Source organism: Peromyscus leucopus, chromosome 18, assembly GCF_004664715.2.
Source record: "Peromyscus leucopus breed LL Stock chromosome 18, UCI_PerLeu_2.1, whole genome shotgun sequence".
NCBI classification, from domain to species: Eukaryota; Metazoa; Chordata; class Mammalia; order Rodentia; family Cricetidae; genus Peromyscus; species Peromyscus leucopus.
Window position 1 is genome coordinate 1471718 of NC_051078.1, and position 14965 is coordinate 1486682.

Below are 14965 nucleotides of genomic sequence, written 5' to 3' on the forward strand. Positions count from 1 at the left end.
TGAACATGCATGCAGTATTAGTGCACATACACGTGTCAGGTGCACGTGAAGATTAGGGGTCAACCTTGGGTGTCATTCTTCAGGAGCTGTTCACTTTGTTTTTCGAGGACAGAGTCTCTCACTGGGACCAGGGCCCTTCCAATTGGGCTAGATTGGCTGGCCAGTCAGCCCAGGGGATCCTCCTGTCTCTGCCTCCCTGATGCAGGGGTTATAAGCACAACCTCCAAATGTTGCTTGCTGTGGGATGGTCTGTATGTCAAATTACTCTGATTGGTCAATAAATAAAACACTGATTGGCCAGTGGCTAGGCAGGAAGTATAGGCGGAACTAACAGAGAGGAGAAAAGAAAGAACAGGAAGGCAGAAGGAGTCACTGCCTGCAGCAGCCGCCAGGACAAGAAAGATGTAAAGTACCGGTAAGCCATGAGCCACGTGGCAAGGTATGGATTTATGGAAATGGGTTAATTTAAGCTATAAGAACAGTTATCAAGAAGCCATACAGTTTATAAACAATATAAGTCTCTGTGTTTACTTGGTTGGGTCTGAGCGGCTGTGGGACTGGCGGGTGACAGAGATTTGTCCTGACTGTGGGCAAGGCGGGAAAACTCAAGCTACAGATGCTTCTTTGATGTTGATTCTAGGAATCCAGCTCAGACGCTCAGGTACTCTACTGAGCCCTCTTCCCAGTCCCTGTCCCCAGACCTCCTAAGTGACATCACCTCCAAAAAGAACACACCCTAATATCTGTTCTCCGGGTATCCTCAAAAGCGTGGCTCAGCACACCATGTTTCCGCAGTCCTTCCCCTCTATTCTTCCTTTGGACTTACGGACTAGAAACCAGACCGCTTAGTTAGCATTGGTTATAGTCCACGTCAGGGTGACTTCTATTGATAATTGTGTTTCTGTGTCCGTGAGTGAGAGACACTCACAGAAAAGGAAGAGAACTGTCGTAACTAAAAGGCATGGCACCACAGGACTTAGATCACAGCACTCAGGAAGCAGAGGCAGGAGGATTTCTTTGAGTCCCAGGCCAGCCGGGGCTACATAGTGAGACTCTATCTAAAAAAACAAAGCAAGAATTTCCATAGCTGTCTGAGAGAGCCGAGGCCTCCACTTCACACGTCCACTCTCAGAAACTATCGTGACGCCTGAAACCACGGGAAAATTCACAGGAAGAATCTGACAGATGCATGGATGGATAGACGGATGGATGTTTTACAACACGTTATATACGGTAAGGAAAGGGGCGTCTCTTACACTTTTGTGTATCACCCAACGGCTCTAGGAATCATCCGTGTACCCAGCTTGTATTCTGTAGGTGCACCTGTGCGCACACAATGTACACGCATCACACCTGTGTGCACACAATGTACACTCATCACACCTGTGTGCACACAATGTACACGCATCACACCTGTGTGCACACAATGTACACGCATCACACCTGTGTGCACACAATGTACACTCATCACACCTATGTGCACACAATGTACACGCATCACACCTGTATGCACATAATGTACACACATCACACCTGTATGCACATAATGTACACACATCACACCTGTGTGCACACAATGTACACGCATCACACCTGTGCACACACAATGTACACTCATCACACCTATGTGCACACAATGTACACGCATCACACCTGTATGCACATAATGTACACGCATCACACCTGTATGCACATAATGTACACACATCACACCTGTATGCACATAATGTACACGCATCACACCTGTGCACACACAATGTACACTCATCACACCTGTGCGCACACAATGTACACACCTCACACCTGTGCGCACACAATGTACACGCATCACACCTGTGCGCACACAATGTACACGCATCACACCTGTGCGCACACAATGTACACGCATCACACCTGTGCGCACACAATGTACACGCATCACACCTGTGCGCACACAATGTACACACATCACCGTAACCTCTGTGCTGTCACAGAAGTAGTACTCACGACAATCTTGCCCCCGGGTCCCTGGCTCCGAACGCTGACTCCCAGCCACTGGTTCTCCTTGCTTTCCTTGTACACATTAGCTGAAGCAAGACACTGGGTATCAGGGAGGGAACAGGAGACCAAGTGCTGCCCTCCGCTCTTCACAGGCTGCCCCCCACTCCACCTCCCAAGGCCACACCTCCCTGGTCGATGTCCACTCTGTAGCAGTCTGTCTCCTCTAGGCTCAGGGGACAAGCAAAGAGGCCTCCAGTGCGGTTTGCTTGCTGCCCAGGAAGAGCCAGGGCCTGGGGAGCACCCACCAGCAGCCTGTAGGGTGGGACAAGGGCTAGATTCAGAGGCTGGGGTGCTCCAACCACCCCAGAGCTTCTCTGGACCCAACTCCTCAGTGCCAAGCAGAGTGTTCAAGTACTAAAGAGGAAAAAAAAAGAGTCATTTTTCTCAAATTCTGGCAAGGGTGTGTTAAAAGACCGTGCCACTGTGTACTTACCCTACATAAAAGACCAACAGAAAGAATGGATATACACATGTAAATGCACATGCCAGTCAGAGCAGCCTGCCAGCGTTGCCAGCCTAAGAGAACTGCCCGTCCCCAGCACCTGTTCCCGACAAGCTTCCCCACCCCCTGCCTGGCCCCAGCCTCAGACTCTGGCCTCCTCCCTAACCCTAGTCCAGTTGAAACCCCGCCAGAGACGGCAAGAATGCCTGGAGCAAGGGCAACAGGCGCACAGACTAGCACCACAATAGCTCAGGGACAGCTTCAGAGGCCAGGCGGGAGGCTAGACACGGGCCTGCTTCCCCTGCCCACGTGTCCAGCAAAGACCCTGCCCACTGGGAGCTCTGCAAGCCCCAAACTCAGTCACGCCCACTGGTGTGGGAGTAGGAAAGGTTTCCCGTAGCCTCTAACCCCACCCCGTTTCCTCCCCACGTCCCCACTCCCTTCCCTGCCCCACCTTTGCCTCCCACCTCCACAGCCTCCTCTTCTCCTCTCCCTCCACCCCTACCCAGTCTTCTCTCTCTTACTACCCCCTCAGCCTCTTTCTGAGTTACAACTTTCTTGGCAGAACAATTTTCCATGATCACAGCCAAAGCGTCTTCCCCAGGGGGGGACTGTGCTGGGAATGGAGGCTGTCTGGGTCCCCCAGGACTGGACCCCGAAGCCAGGAGTGACTGGGACGTGGGATGAAGTAACTGATACCCAGATGGCGACCTTCTCTCTTCAGGAAAGGATGCAGAGCGGTAGGCAGCAGGACAAGTCCCAAGTCCTCGCTCCCACACTCTTCCACGTCCCATCCCAGGGGGCAAAGCCCACAACTGTCGGGCAGTATTACGGACAGGCATCTGTGGGGCACTGAGCCAAACCCTTAGGATGCGGGGAAAGGTTCCCACGACGCCTGCCTCTCAGCAGCTGCCGTGGCATATCTGAGCGGGTGTCAAGCAGGGCCGGGGCACGCAGCTGGAAAGACAGCTCAGCAGTCAAGATGACTGGCTGCTCTTGCAGAGGACCTGGGTTCCATTCCCAACACCCACACCAGGTGGTTCACGACTGTCTGTAGTTCCCATTCCAGAGGATCCAGTGACCTCTATGGGCATCCGTACTCACATGGTGTACATATATTTATATAGGCACAGGGAACACACATAAACATTAAATAAATAAAAAATTAAAAATAAATCTTTTAAGAGGTGGGATGAGGCATTGGAAGGATAGCTTAACAGTCAGGGGCACTTGTTGCTCCAGCAGAGGATCTGAGTTCTGTTCTCGGCATCCACAAGGCAGCTCACAACCGTACTTAACTCAGCTCCAGGGGATCTGACATCTTCTTCTGGCCTTCGGCATGCACCAGGCATGCAAGCAGTGCACATACATACACACAGGCAATATATGCATATATATGTATATATAACATATATATACAAACAAAAAAAAACCTTTTAAAATGGAGGAAGCAGGAAGGAAGAGGACATATATTCATCATTCATCTCACCGCTGCTTACTGATACCCCATTATAGACCAAGCCCTGGGTCAGGCACTGATTGGTAAGACGGCATAGCACCTAGGATAGGCCAGGCCCCGGGCTGGACACAGAGGTTGCCGGAATTAACCTTTACCACTCTCCACTTGGATTCCTAAGAGATGAGCCACACGCATTATCCCACTTGATCTCACAGTCCTGTAAGATAAGGACTCTTATCTTCCAGAGGAGCAAACTCATTCAAATGCCTCAAGCAGCCTGCCCACATTTAGATCCACATCTGCCTAATTACTTGGTCAGTCCACTCATGGCCTGGCCGGTTTTCAGAAGGCTGAAACCACTCCAGAAGAGGAAGGGGAACGGAAAAATGACACCCTAGGAAATCTAGGTGATGGTACCCTGGGATAACAAACTCCGGCTTTCGCACAAGTCCGAAATGCCTCCACCTGCAAACGCTGAGGGTGTCGTCTGCTACACCGGGGTTGTCTAGTGTCTTGCTGCTTGCCCCCACAGGAAGCGCCAGGACCCGTTTACTGGGCTCACACCTTTTGTGGACTCACAGAGACACCCAGCGCCTCCCCTGCTCAGTGTGAGTGTTCAGTGTTCACATCTCCCCCGAAGGTCAAGGTCAAGAAGGTCAAGGGCAGGAAGGAGGGAAGAGGCTCACGTGGACAGCAGCTAAGTGCCCAACCCTACTCCTGGAAGGAAGAACCCAGCCAGCTCCTCATAGAAGAAGAGCACCCCTTCACCTCTGCACCGGCCACACTCTCCTTCCTGGCTTCATCCCAGGAGCCCAACAACCGCCCCGGGCCTTCAGACGGAACAGTAGTCACAGCCCCAGCTACTGCGAGGGGTGGGGTTTGGGGTGGTGTTGGCTGCTGGGTACAGAGCAAGCCTGGGGGCCCAGAGAGAAGCACACTACTGCTGTGTCCAACCGAGCTCCAGCCCCAGGGCCAAGCCCTTCCCTGACCCTCTGGGAAAGCCGCATGGCCAGGAAGGCTCGCTCAGCCCAGGGGCCCCGTCGGCCAAGCCTCTGGATCCAGCATGCTGTGATGCTGTTGCTCTCAAGCTCTCTGAATCCCAACACGCGAGCTCCATCCAGCACGACGAGCGCTTTCCACAGCACTCACTACAGGCCTTGTGCTATTCTAAACATTTCACATATATGAAGGACTCGTAATCCCCCTCCCCCAAGCAACCCCATGTGATAGCGATGTGATGGTGATGCTGTTTGCCTCCGTTTCACAGTTGGTGGGAATAAATGAGGCGAAAAATACGGAGCAGAGCAAGGTTAGACTTCAAAGCCTTATCTCTAGGTTAGATTGAACACAAAGGAGGTCTTCTCTCGGGGGTTACGGAGGGACTGGTCAAGGCAGCGGCTTATCCATGGCCCCCAGTCAGCAGAACGCCCCCTGCTGGAGCACATTGGAGCCAGACCCTCAGGCCCCTCTGGGAATGGCCCCCAACTTGGCTCTGAGAGACAGAATCGGGGGGCCACCTTCAGAGAAGGGGAAAATGACAACAGACCGAGCTATTAAAAATAACCTAGAATTTGCCTGGAAATAACTCGAGAGAGTTCAGCATGTCCTAAAAAGGCCTCCGGGCCTGGAACTCTAACAGATGGGGGAAGGCGGGAGGGGAGAGGGATGAAGAGGAGCTTGCGGCTGGCTTGGGACATCAGTTGGTTTCTATCTTTCCCAAAGGTTTAGAGAGTGCACCCGGGGGACAGGAATAATGGAAGGAGGAACATGAAGGCGACCCCCACCTCCAGGGGGTGAGGAGAAATAAACTGCTGTCCCTGCCTCCTGCCCCCAGACCAACAGTCAGGGGGAGAAGACAGTCCCTGGGGACAGCATCGATCCCAGTAATGGATACTTAAATGTGGCTTATGCACCGGCTATCGCAGAGGAGGGGGGGAAATGCCCTTTGGCGTGAGGGGGTGGGAAGCTTTCTTCCTGTTCTTGCCTACTTTCCTGTGTGGTAAGAACCAGGGGTACGGAAACACAATGAGCTGTGAATGTGTCTGTCTGCCACGGGACCTGAAAAGGATGACAGGGGTCTTCTACATCTCACTCCTGTCCTGCGACTGAGGTCTCTGGGGCTGGAGAGTCCCCGAGGAGAGAAGGGAGCAGTTTGGCGTCTTTACTGGATTGCTGCTGCTGCTGCTGCTGCTGCTGCTGCTGGTGGTGGTGGTGGTGGTGGTGGTGGTGGTGGTGGTGGTGGTGGTGTTCCTGGCAGGAGTGGTGACAGCCGCCACCATCTCTTGCTATTTTTCTGCCACTGTGTGTGACCAGCCATCGCTGCGGAGTGCCAGGCCCTCTCCGTGTAGAGCCGTGTCACCCCTGGCCTCCCAGGGCCCTGCAGTCCTCGTCCCATCTCATGGTGATGCTCTGGCAGTATCTATTTGTTTCCTCTCCTCTTTCCCGCCCACGGTACCCTCATCCCCTCTGCCGTTGCCCAATCCTTCCACCCTGTGCAGAGACAGAATGCCCGGCCTCCCTTCCTGGAGCAGTTCGCCCCTCTGAGGATGAAGAGGAGCCAGAGATGCAGGGCTGGAGCAAGGATGCAAACTGAAGGGAAAGGCAGAGGGGAAGGGGGTCTCTGAGAAGAGCGTTGCTCTCCAACTCATCTCCAAGGCAAGATTCTGGAGCTGGGGATCTAGACAAGACCAGGCAAGGCTTCAGGTTAAAGTTCGGGAAGCCTGTGAGCAGAGTATGGTTGAAAGACTGAGAGATGGGTAGGTGGGGAGTTGGGAGAAGGGTAGCCCCGGGCTTGAGCCTGGGGACTCTGGGCGGGTATGGTGACTCACCAGCTCTGGGGTCGGGGCTGTAATTGTTGGTGCAGGGCTACGGAGAAGCCGAAGAGGCTGCCAGGTTCGCCTTCCTTGCGCAGGGCGCCCATCACATCCAGATTGAAGGCGACAGCCCGTGGTAAGAGCAGTCCAGCGAACAAGAAGCTGAGAAGGTAGCAAATCCCAGGGGGCCGGAGGGAATCGCAGCTCGGAATCCTGCCCATGGAGCCAACCCTGCGAGCGCTCCGTGCTAGTGCGAGGAAATCGGCGCGCGTCTAGAGCCCCCTGTTCTCCCCAGGAGTGTTTCTGGTTTCCGAAATCTGGTTGATCTTTCAGAAGTCTTCCAATCTTTCACCTCGGCACCCCTCTTGAGCCCTCCTCCCCGCTGCCCTGGGACCTGCTAAGTCCAGCTACTGCAGAGGGAGCGCCCGCGTGCGCTCCGGCTCCGCCTCCTCTCCAGGATGCCGCCCAGGCCCCGCCCCTGCCCCGCCCCCTGCCTCCCGCAGCAGACCCGGACACCCGCGCACAGCCTGGGATGCCCAGACCCTCAGCTCCGGGTGCAAACTGGTCTGGCACCCGCAGAACTCCCTGCCTAGGGCCCTGCCTCCCCACCCTTGCACGGTGCACTCCTCCCTTCCCCCACCCTTCCCCAAAAAAGTGGAGGCTGAGCTCAGGAATGCGGAGAGAAGTACAGTAGGAAGAGAGAAGGCTAAAAAGAGAAAGAAGGGTCACGGAGAACTAGGATGAGGTTGAAGAAGACCTGAGAAGACAGATGCCATGATTAAAAACAGAGGACCTGGGCCTCGACCCGGACTGGTCCTTTACTGATTCTGTCTCCCCATGGTAGCACGGTGCACCTCTTAGGCTGTAGGAATCAAAGCGCTTCCCACGCCACCGAGCCCACAAATAGCTAAGTCACAATGTCAGCATTCTAGGGACCAGAGAGAAGCACACAGGGGAAACATGCAGCAGGTGTGGAGACTGGAGCAGATGGAGAGAAAAAAGGAATGGGGAGCAAGAGGAAGACCAAGAGTTTGCTCAAAGTCTGCAGTGAAGGAAGAAAAGAAAAAGAGTAAAATAAGAAATGCAAATTCAACTGTGGTGAGGGAAGACGGGGTCAAAGGGGGCACAGATGAAAGACACTGGACCACGAGACGAAGGCATAGAAAAGGAGTGTCCTGCTAATAGATCTTTCCGGGGCCTTCCCCACATAACAAAAAGGGATGTCAAACTGGGTAGGGTGGGGCTTGCCTATGAATCCCAGCACTCAGCAGGAAGAGGCAGGCAGGTCGCCGCGTCTCTTCAAGGCCAGCCTGGTCTGCGCGGAGAGTTCCAAGCCAGTCTGAGCTAGAGTGACAACCTGTCTCAAAACAAAAGAGGGGGGATGGGAAGCCAGGCTTTGTGGCCTACACCTGCAACCTCAGCCCTGGAGAGACCGAAGAAGAGAAGCCGGCCTGGTCTATATAGCCAGGGCTCCCAAGGGAGATGGTGTCTCAGTAAATAAACCAGAAGGGGGCACAGAGTTAGGGACTGGTTCAGGCAGGAGCTGGGTGGCAGAAAGATCTCCATAAGCAAGAAAGACCCTGTCTCAAAAACCAGAGGAGTTCTCCACAGGGACCCAAGGCCTGCCCGGCTTCCTTCCCCTCCCCCACTCTGGGACAATTTTTTCCCCATCTCTCTGCTATTTATAACTCTAATCAAGAAATGGTGCCAGGAGAAGAGATGGGAAATAATTTGGCAAAACGGTAGCCTCACAGCCTTCCCCTTCGCCTCCCGGCTTCTCTCTCTTACCAGGCGTTGGTGTTGTGTGCATCATCCCTCTCTGAAGTTCTGTTTTTAACACCCCACCCCGTCCTGGGCAGGTCACTCTTGAGATCGTTCTCAGACCATTTCTCAGTGTCACGACCGTCTCTGCCCTTCACCTAGCTCATATTTTTTGTGATCTCTCTTCTGCCTTTTCTTGAAAACTGCTTCTCCTATGTCCTCATCTCTCTCTCCTTTGTTTGGGATTATACTTCTTTGGCAGAGGAAAAAGAAATGTGGGCTCTACCTCTGACCACAGGACAATATTTGCTGCCAGGTAAAGTGCATGCGATAGTTCAGCCATCTTTGTGATGCTCTGCAGAGCTGTAGCATGCGTCTACACCATGGCTGTGAACAGACACATAGGCAAGGCCGGCACCACTGGGCTTCTACCTTCAATGTCCCCCCAGTGTTTCCTCTCGTGTCTCAGAGCCCTGGTCGGCAGGAAAGGGATGGCATGAGGATGAGAAGAGCAAAACTGGGGTGGAACCCAGAGCGTACGACTCCTCCCCAGGCCTCTGCCTCGGGTCAGGATGCCTCCAGAGCCCCGGCTGCCTTCCTCTCTGCACCTGCAGCTTGGCTTGCCTTGGTCTGCACTCCACCAGCTTCCCATAATTCTTAGGCTGCAATCAGATGCCAAGAATCTGCCTCTGGCCTCCTCTGCCCAAATATTTGAGAAGTCACCTCACCCGCCACAGGAGGAAGAAGCAGAAAATAAGAGAGATTGGTCACCCAAAATTAGCCTGGCTATAAATAGTGGGGCAAGGGGGGGGTGGAGAACACGCAGGACTACTAGACCAGCTTAGTAATGAAGACAAATATATTTCCCTGAGGGATGATCCAGAGTGTCGCATCGCAGGGCTGAGCCACACGGGGGTGAACAGACATGAAGAAACTAGAGAAACCCAGAGAGTGAGGGAAAGTCAGCATTAAACATCCTGCCAGAAAACGGCTTGTATTTGAGTCAAGAGTTTAGAAATTAGTAAAATTAATAAGCAATGCCCAGAGCCAGACATGGTACTGCACTCCTTCGATCCAAGCCCTCATAGGCAAGATCTTTAGTGTGAGGCCAGCCTAAAATCCAAAAGAGCTCTGGGCAGGGGCATAGCTGGGTGAAAGAACACCCGCCTAGCATCCATGAAGTCAAGGATTATAATTCCCAACATCGCATATGCAAAAATACTGCATTATAACATTGATATAACATTCTCAAAATGACAAAACCATACAGAGGAAGAGCACACTGGTGTCTGCCAGGAGATAAAGGCATCAGGGAGGTGGGGAAAGTCCAGGTATTAAGGTATCTCCTTCACAGTTGCAGGCTCTGTATTGTGGCGAAGGTCGAATCTATGCATGGGGTAAAACTGCATAGTACTACAAGCATAAATGAATACATATGGAAATGATGTTTTAAAAATGAATAAGGCGGGCTAGAGAGATGGCTCAGAGGTTAAAAGCACTGACTGCTCTTCCAGAGGTCCTGAGTTCAATTCCCAGCACCCACATGGTGGCTCACAACCATCTGAAATGAGATCTGGCACCTTCTTCTGTGTTCATAATAAATAAATAAATAAACAAATAAATAAATAAATCTTTTTAAAAAAATGAATAAGGCTTGCAGATTGTTAGTGGTATTGTACCCATGTCAGCTTCCTGGTTTTGATGCCACACTGCAATTACATACAATGTCACCATTCTAGGAAACTGAACAGAAGGTCCCCAGGCCTTTGCACATTACTTTTGCAATTTTCTCTCTGTCTAAATTTATTTCTAAAAATATTTTAATTGAGAAATGTCCATACCCAGCCAAGACAGTGGCCATTTTCTCCAGTCCCTTCCCAATTCCCTAAACACCTTCCTCACCTGTGTATGGAACCCCTGTTACCAGCTCCCTACAACATACTTTTTCCAGCTGTTGTCTCTAACGTACAAGCCAGCACTTCTAGAAGACACACTCCATAGGCCACTTTTCCCTCCGCCCCCTCCGGCAACAGAGGCTTGGAGTGCATGTCGAGGGTCAGGCTTTCTCTCCCGGAGACACACACAGCTTGAGGACTTTCTCACTGACCCCACCCACCTCTCCAGCACTGGAAGCCTTTGCTGGCCTCTGAATTCTGGCTGTAGCCAAAGCTCTTACTGTGGGAGTGGCTGGGAAAGAAAGAACATAAATGTGATTGAGAGAAGTCCATAGGGAAATGGCCTGACCACTCTGGCCTTCGAGGACCCAAAAGAAGCTCTTGCATGTTGGAGAAAGGACCGAGGGGTCACTTCCCACAGGGAACCATTTAGACCATCTTAAGGGCCCCTTTTCTTTGAGCCCTGGCTGTAGACCAACATTTGGAATTTGGCCACGCTGCCAACAGCCCCCTCTCTTGGAGCCTGGCCAGACTTCCCAGTATGTGAAGGCTTCTCCACTCCCTCTCTGCCCTCCCTCAGTCCTCACCCAACCCCTAACAACTCAGCAGTTCCCAGCACTAAGGTTTGGCCTAGACAGTCCATTTGGAGTTTGCTCAATAAAGCTAACTCTGAGAGAGACCTCAACGGAGCAGGGACCAGTGAGAAAACAGGAAGGTGGAGCTGCATTCATTCTTCTAAGGGAAAATAAGCCGGGTGCGAAATCATGCAGAGAAGTGAGCAGAATGAGATTTCAAATTCTTTTTTTTTTTTTTATTTTTTTTTTTACTTTGTTTACTTGGAGGATTTGGAGTTTTGTTTGGTTGGTTGTTGTGGTTTTCCATTTGTTTGCTTTGTTTTGTTCTTTTGTTTGTTTGTTTTTGGAGACGGGGTCCACACACTGTAACCCAAGATGGCCTGAAACTCACTCTGTAGCCCATGCCGGCCATGAACTTGGGGTAAACACCCTGTCTTAGCCTCCAAAGGACTGGAATACAAGTGTGAGCCACCTCACCCAATTTAAAACTTCCAAGCATTTGTCTGGAGAGGTGGCTCAGGGTAAAGGGTGTGCTATGCAAGCATGTGGGCTGGAGTTCTGATCCTTAGAACCCATGTGAAAACCACAGATGGGCAGGCATGGAAGCCACCTGTAATCCCAGCACTCGAGACTGGGGACCTCTGGGGAAGGCTGGCTAGCTAGACTAACCAGTGTTGTAGATTATTATTTTAAGATGTGTTACATTTTTTTTTTTTTTTTTTTTTTTTTTTGGTTTTTCAAGACAGGGTTTCTCTGTGTAGCTTTGCGCCTTTCCTGGGACTCACTTGGTAGTCCAGGCTGGCCTCGAACTCACAGAGATCCGCCTGGCTCTGCCTCCCGAGTGCTGGGATTAAAGGCGTGCGCCACCACCGCCCGGCTGTGTTACATTTTTTTATGCTGTGGAACATTTGTTTAATGATGCAAAGATGTGCTGCATTCTTTTATGTTGCATTTATTTGACTCTGTGAAGCTGTGTTACTGTGCCTGTCTAAAACACCTGATGGTCTAATAAAGAGCTGAAAGGTCGATGGCAAGGCAGGAGAAAGGATAGGTGGGGTTGGCAAGCAAAGAGAATAAATAGGAGGAGAAACCTGGGAGGAGAAGAAGAGCAAGAGATCAAGGAGGGGGACATCAGGGGCCAGCCACCCGGCCACCCGGCCACCCAGCCACCCGGCCACCCAGCTACACAGCAAACCTCCAAGTAAGAATGAAGGTAAGGCCGAGTGGTGGTGGTGGTGGTGGTGGTGGTGGTGGTGGTGGTGGTGGCGGCGGCGGCGGCGGCGGCGGCGGCGGCGGCACACGCCTTTAATCCCAGCACTCGGGAGGCAGAGCCAGGCAGATCTCTGTGAGTTTGAGGCCAGTCTGGGCTACCGAGTGAGTTCCAGGAAAGGTGCAAAGCTACACAGAGAAACCCTGTCTGGGGGAGTGGGGGGAGGGAGAAGAGTGAAGGTAAGATATATGGAAGAAAAGAAAAAAGTCTAGGGGTAAAAGGTAGATGGGATAATTTAAGTTAAGGAAAGCTGGCTAGAAAGAAGCCAAGCTAAGGCTGGGCATTCATAAGAAAGAATAAGCCTCCGTGTACTTATTTGGTAGCTGGGTAGTGGGCCCCTCAAAAGAGTAAAGAGCAAAAACAACCAACCACAAGCCAGAACTGGTGAACCTGGGGTTCAGCAGAAGACCCTTCCTGAATAAACTAAGTGGAGAACCATTGAAGAGGGCACTCCGTGTCAACCTTCATCCTCCATACATACAGGCACGTGCACCCTCACACACACTCAGACCCAAGCAATGCAAACAAACACACCTGTAAGCACACTATGGAGGGAGAGGGGAGGGAGGGAAATTTTTAAGGAGAGGAGTCTTCCTCTGGAGATACATGAAACTTGTGTCCACTTTTACCAAAGTCAGGTGAAGCTAACGAGCTTCAACTACAGCAGAAACTGGAGTCACGCAGTAAATAAGGACCGGGCACCACCAAATTCAAGATAACCCTGTAGGGCCAGGCGGTGGTGGCTCATGCCTTTAATCCCAGCACTCGGGAGGCAGAGCCAGGCGGATCTCTGTGAGTTCGAGGCCAGCCTGGACTACCAAGTGAGTTCTAGGAAAGACACAAAGCTACACAGAGAAACCCTGTCTCGAAAGAAAAAAAAAAAAAGATGACCCTGTAGAGATCAGTTGGAGTCCCCAGATATAGACACCTCATGTCCACTTCCCAGTTCTAGGGCAGAGGAACAGCCAGTATGTGAGAAAGAAGGGCAGAGACTGACGTCTGCAGAATCCTGGCAGTCCCTAGCGTGAAAAATGTCAGGAAGTCGTGCCAAGGTAGCTGAGGGGAATACAGGATGATGCTAACACTTTCTCTGAGTCACTCCTGAATTCCCAACACCAGCTCCCCTCATTAGCACACCTTCTTATCTCTCTTAATTTATGTCTCTCTTTTCTGGTACCCCTGCCAACCCAAACCCTTCTCTCTCCAGCCCCAAAGCTTTGGGAGCGAAGCACCAGGCATCTTCCATTCAGCCTGTTTTGCTTGCTCACTGCAGTTAGCAGCAGGAGCCAGAGCGGGAGGGGGTGGGGAGCCCTGGGTCACACTGCCCTGTGATGCTCTCACTCTTCCCGCTTCTATTGATCAGCCCTTCTATAGAACAGAGCCTCTTCCCAAACGCTCCTCCCCTTCCAGGATTCCCTTTAGATGACACCCAACAAGCTCCCCTGAAAAGTGTTTAGGGTCTTCCCTTCCTGGGGTCTTTCCCGGGATTTATGCAATGCAGACTCAGGCTTTAGAATTAGCCTGAAACTGTATCCTAATTCTGCCTACTAGGAGCTCCATCACTTAACTGCTCCCTACCTCAGATTCTTCATCTGCATATTAGAGATGATAGTGATATTTCACAGGATTGTTCTAGGAATTAGATGAACACACAAAGTGCTTGGCCTATTATGAGTGCTCAGGAAATGTTTATAATAGACATGTAAACATAGATACATACATATTAGCCAACTTTTTTTGTTTTTGTTTTTTTGAGACAGGGTTTCTCTGTGTAGCTTTGTGTCTTTCCTGGATCTCATTCTGTAGACCAGGCTGGCCTTGAACTCAGAGATCTGCCTGCCTCTGCCTCCCAAGTGCTGGGATTAAAGACGTGTGCCACCACCGCCTGGCTTTTTTTTTTTGGGGGGGGGGTTGGTTTTTCTGAGACAGGGTTTCTCTGTGTACCTTTGGAGCCTGTCCTGGAACTCACTCTGTAGCCCAAGCTGGCCTCGAACTCACAAAGATCCTCCTGGCTCTGCCTCCTGAGTGCTGGGATTCAAGGCGTGCGCCACCACTGCCTGGCCCAACATTTTTACTTAGCTTTTGTGTGTGTTTAGTGCGAGGGATTAATCTCAGTCTTGAGCATGCTAGGCAAGCACTCCGCCACTGAGCTACAAGCCCAGTCCAGTCCCCACCTAAAAACTGTCTCGTGGAGACTTGGAGAGATGGCTCAGCAGTTTTAAGCTCTTGCTACTTTTCTTAGTTAGGGTTAGCATTGCTGTGACAAAACACCATGACCAAAGAGGAAGCTGGGGAGGAAAGGGTTTATTAGGCTTACACTTCAGCATTGCTGTTCATTACTGTAGGAAGTCAGGACAGGAACTCACACAGGGCAGGATCTCAGGAACAGAATCTCATGAAGAGGCCATGATGAGGAGCTGCTTACTGGCTTGCTTCTTCTCATGGCTTGCTAAGTCCACCTTCTTCTAGAACCCAGGACCAGCAGCCCAGGGATGGCACCACACACAATGGGCTGGGCCCTCCCCCATTGATCACTAATTGAGAAAATGCCTTACAGCTGGATCTCAAGGAGACATTTCCTCAGCTGAGGAGCCTTCCTCTGATGACTCTAGCTTGTGTCAAGCTGACACACAAAACCACTCAGTACACTACTGTTCAGAGGACCTGAGTTCAGTTCACAGCATCGCATTAGGTGACTTAAAACTGCCTT

At 51.6% G+C, this 14965-nt stretch overlaps 1 protein-coding gene across 10 annotated transcripts in view; it reads right to left on the reverse strand.

The window, feature by feature from the left end:
• Positions 1-14965, reverse strand: part of Itga7 (integrin subunit alpha 7) — a 34546-nt gene that overhangs the window by 16002 nt on the left and 3579 nt on the right. For 5 of the 10 annotated variants that reach the window (XM_037211937.1, XM_037211940.1, XM_037211942.1 and 2 more), the window contains exons 2-3: positions 2165-2292; positions 1987-2066 (exon numbers count right to left, since the gene is read on the reverse strand). In XM_037211937.1, coding sequence (XP_037067832.1) covers positions 1987-2066; positions 2165-2292 — 208 coding nt within the window. Of the gene's footprint in view, positions 1-1986; positions 2067-2164; positions 2293-6769; positions 7199-14965 lie in introns of those variants that run through there. The other 5 variants (XM_037211938.1, XM_037211941.1, XM_028855425.2 and 2 more) reach the window with 3 other exon arrangements.